The following is a 3287-nucleotide window of genomic DNA, read 5'->3' as shown; positions in this document are numbered from 1 at the left end:
ACCAAGCCGGGGAGAGGGGAATCCGCGGACTCGCAACGGCGATTCCACCGCCGAGGGCGCCCCGCGGCCGGGAACGGCACCGAAAGGGCAAAATATTACCAGAATCAAGTTCAGCGTGATGAAACCCAGTGGTGATGGCCGGAAGAGCCGCTCCGGTAGCCGGGGGTGTGTTCTGACCCCCCGCGCAGATGGGATGATCCACTTCCCTCCTCCGCGCCGTCAGATGGTCGGGCCCGGGCGGTGAGTGGGGCCCGGGGCCGGGGCTGAGGGGACCCAGCGACCGAGGGGGATCCGGGGCCTCGAGCCTGGGGGGAGCCTGAGGAGCTCCGTGGGAGACTGGTGGGCTCGGGCCGGGATGTCTGGACCTGTGTGGTGCATTGGGGGGGCCCAACCGGGACTCCCCGGACCCCTGTGAGGTGGGGGTGGGCCCGTACCGGGACACCCGGGTCCCTCTGCGGTGTTGGATCCCTGAGGGGACCTGACCAGGACGTTTGGGTCCCTCTGCGGTATTGCGGAGCCCGTACCAGGACTCTCGGCGTCCCTGCTGGCGGAGGAGTCAGTCTGGGACACCTCCCTGAGGTTTGAGGGGACCAGGTCAGGACATCTGTGTTTCTCTGGGTTGTTAGAGGCTCAAGGCAGGACATCTGGGTCCCTGTGGGACACTGAGGGGCCTGTACTGGGACCGTGGGACCCTTGTGAGGTGGCGGGCACGCACTGGGACCCCCCCCGGGGCGTGAGGAGACCAGACCGGGATATTTGGGTCCTTGTGGAGGGGGCCCGCCCGTCCTGGGACACCTGGATCCCTGTGGGGCACCCAGACCTGGACCCCTCTGAGCTTCTGCGAGGTGTTTGGGGGGGTCTGTGGGATACGAGGGACTTCAACCAACACAGCTGGGTGTCTGCGGGGCTGTGGGGGGCCTACAGTAAGGGTGCCTGGATCCTTGTGGCACACAGGGGACTCAAATCAGGACATCTAGGTCCCTGTGGATTACCAGGAGAGCAGCACCACGTCTCTGTGGGGGACACCAGCATACAGGGGGTCGGCAGAGGGGCTGTCACCCAAGCCAGGCTGAAACCTGAAACCCCCCCGCCCACCCTCCTGTCCCCTCAGCAGCCGCTGCTGTGCCCCCTCCAGCACCGCCCCTGCCATGAACTGCCGCGCCGAGGTGCTGGAGGTGTCGGTGGAGGGGCGGCAGGTGGAGGAGGCCATGCTGGCCGTGCTGCACACCATCCTGCTGCACCGCAGCACCGGCAAGTTCCACTACAAGAAGGAGGGCACCTACTCCATCGGCACCGTGGGCACCCAGGACGTGGACTGCGACTTCATCGACTTCGCCTACGTCCGTGTCTCCTCTGAGGAGCTCGACCGGGCCCTCCGCAAGGCTGTCGGGGAGTTTAAGGTGAGGGGGGACCAAAAGGGATGAAAATGGAAGCATAACAGGCGTTAAGAGGAAGCCACTCAAGGAGCAGCTGAGGGTATTAGATCTGTTCAGCTGGAGGAGACTGAGGAGACTCATCAGCTTCATCCCTAAGGTAGCTCCGATCTCTGCTGCCTGGGACAGTGACAGGACCTGAGGGAATGGGTAGAGCTGTGTCAGGGAAGGGGTAGGCTGGATATTGGGAAAAGGTTCTTCCTCCAGAGGGTGATTGGGCACTGGAACAGCTCCCCAGGATTTGGTCACGGCCCCAAGGCTGCCAGAGCTCAAGGAGTTACACTCAGGCACAGGGTGGGATTGTTGGGGTGTCCTGTGCAGGGCCAGCAGTTTGACTGGATGATCCTTAGGGGTCTGTTGCAACTCAGGATATTCTGTGATTCTGTAAAACCCAGTGGGATGTGCCCGAGGAGGTGTCAGTCAGTCCCTGTTCCCCCATGAACCACGTGCTGTCACGCAGGATGCGCTGCGCGGCTCCGGCTCCGACGGGATGGGGCAGATCTCCCTGGAGTTCTACCAGAAGAAGAAGTCACGGTGGCCCTTCTCGGACGAGTGTATCCCCTGGGAGCTCTGGACCATCAAGGTGAACGTGGTGAACCTGGCAAACGAGCAGGAGCGGCAGATCTGCCGTGAGAAGGTGGGTGAGAAGCTCTGCGAGAAGATCATCAACATCGTGGAGGTGATGAACCGCCACGAGTACCTGCCCAAGATGCCCACCCAGTCCGAGGTGGACAATGTGTTTGACACCAGCCTGAAGGACGTGCAGCCCTACCTGTACAAGATCTCCTACCAGATCACGGACTCCCTGGGCACCTCAGTCACCACCACCATGCGCCGGCTCATCAAGGACACGCTGGCGCTGTAGGGCTGGTATCACCCAGGCAGGGTCACCATGGGCCGTGGCACTTTCGGGACAGTGACTCTGCTTGGATCCCCTCCTTCACCTCCAGAAAGCCTCTGGGAGGAGCTTGGCTTGGCTTGGCCTAGCCTGTAATTTGGGGTTGCTGCTCCTTGGCTTATGCCGTGGGGTTTGTCCATCCTGGAGAACTGGCTCAGTGGCTCCAGCCTGGCTGATGACCGGGGTGAGTCCTCAGGGCACGTGTGGCACCAGCTCCACATGGTGCTGGGGCCTGGCAGAGGGTGCTGAGGGTGACACCTGAACCTCACCCCTCTGCAACACACTTGGTACCACACAGACAGTGCTGGCCGTGTCCCTTATCACCACCTCTCCCCCAGTGTCACCCCTGTCCCTGGGGGCCCAGAGCTGCCCCAAAAATAAAGTGTTTCTGCTTACACATGGAGTGTGGTCATGTGTGGCTGTGGGGGCCATGGGAGGGGAGACGTGGATGCTGAGGCTGAGCTGGTGTTCCCATCACATCCAGAACCAAGGGGCTGAGCTGGGGGTCCCCACTGCACACTCATACCATGGGGCTTAGTTGGGGGACTGCCATGCTGTGGAGCTCAGCTGGGGATCCCCTGAGCCATGGGGCTGAGCTGGGGGTCCCCACTGCACCCCAGTGCCGTGGGGCTGAGTGGCTGCAGTGGGGAGAGGCAGGACGGGCGGTTGGGCAGCCCCAGCTGCCTCCCAAGGCACCTAGGGAGAGAGCTGGGCTGTGTCCCCCGTCCTTGTGAGACTCTGCACCCCTCCAGGGCGGAGCAAAGCTGCTGCCCCTGGCCGGGGGGGCACCCAGCGCCAGCGAGCGTGAGGGGGGCCACGGGAGGGAGGGATAAGACGGTCCTTGACATCACTTAAACCCTCCCCGTCTGTCACCGCCACTCGGCTCCCGGGAGGAAGAGGAGGAGGAGGGGGACATGAACACTACCCGCGAGGACACGGGGGTGAGCGAGGCTGCC

At 63.2% G+C, this 3287-nt stretch overlaps 1 protein-coding gene across 4 annotated transcripts; it reads left to right on the top strand.

Moving 5' to 3' along the window:
* On the top strand, nt 1–2728 carry ATG101 (autophagy related 101). 4 transcript variants are annotated; one of them, XM_088068874.1, is made up of 3 exons: nt 1–240; nt 1115–1400; nt 1894–2728. In XM_088068874.1, exons 1-3 carry the CDS (start codon nt 119–121, stop codon nt 2296–2298), a joined length of 813 nt encoding a protein of 270 aa, XP_087925000.1. In that variant the 5' UTR covers nt 1–118; the 3' UTR covers nt 2299–2728. The 4 variants fall into 4 exon arrangements, with proteins under 4 accessions (XP_087925000.1, XP_087925003.1, XP_087925002.1 ...); XM_088068877.1 differs by having other exon boundaries at nt 4–240; nt 1112–1400; XM_088068876.1 differs by lacking the exon at nt 1–240 and adding an exon at nt 268–594.
* Nucleotides 2729–3287: the final 559 nt, after the last annotated feature.

Source organism: Pseudopodoces humilis, chromosome 32 (genome assembly GCF_049639895.1).
Source record: "Pseudopodoces humilis isolate 2021_Gansu_Grassland_sample_001 chromosome 32, ASM4963989v1, whole genome shotgun sequence".
Taxonomy (NCBI): Eukaryota; Metazoa; Chordata; class Aves; order Passeriformes; family Paridae; genus Pseudopodoces; species Pseudopodoces humilis.
Note: the sequence above shows the minus strand (reverse complement) of the source record. Positions and strands in the feature narration are given on the sequence as shown.

Excerpts from the sequence above, each read along its gene's own strand:
- ATG101 (XM_088068877.1), top strand. The coding sequence starts at position 119 with ATGAAACCCAGTGGTGATGGCCGGAAGAGCCGCTCCGGTAGCCGGGGG. Across the intron at positions 241-1,111 it reads CAGATGGTCGGGCCCGGGCG|CAGCCGCTGCTGTGCCCCCT; the intron begins GTGAGTGGGGCC and ends CTGTCCCCTCAG. Across the intron at positions 1,401-1,893 it reads AGGCTGTCGGGGAGTTTAAG|GATGCGCTGCGCGGCTCCGG; the intron begins GTGAGGGGGGAC and ends GCTGTCACGCAG.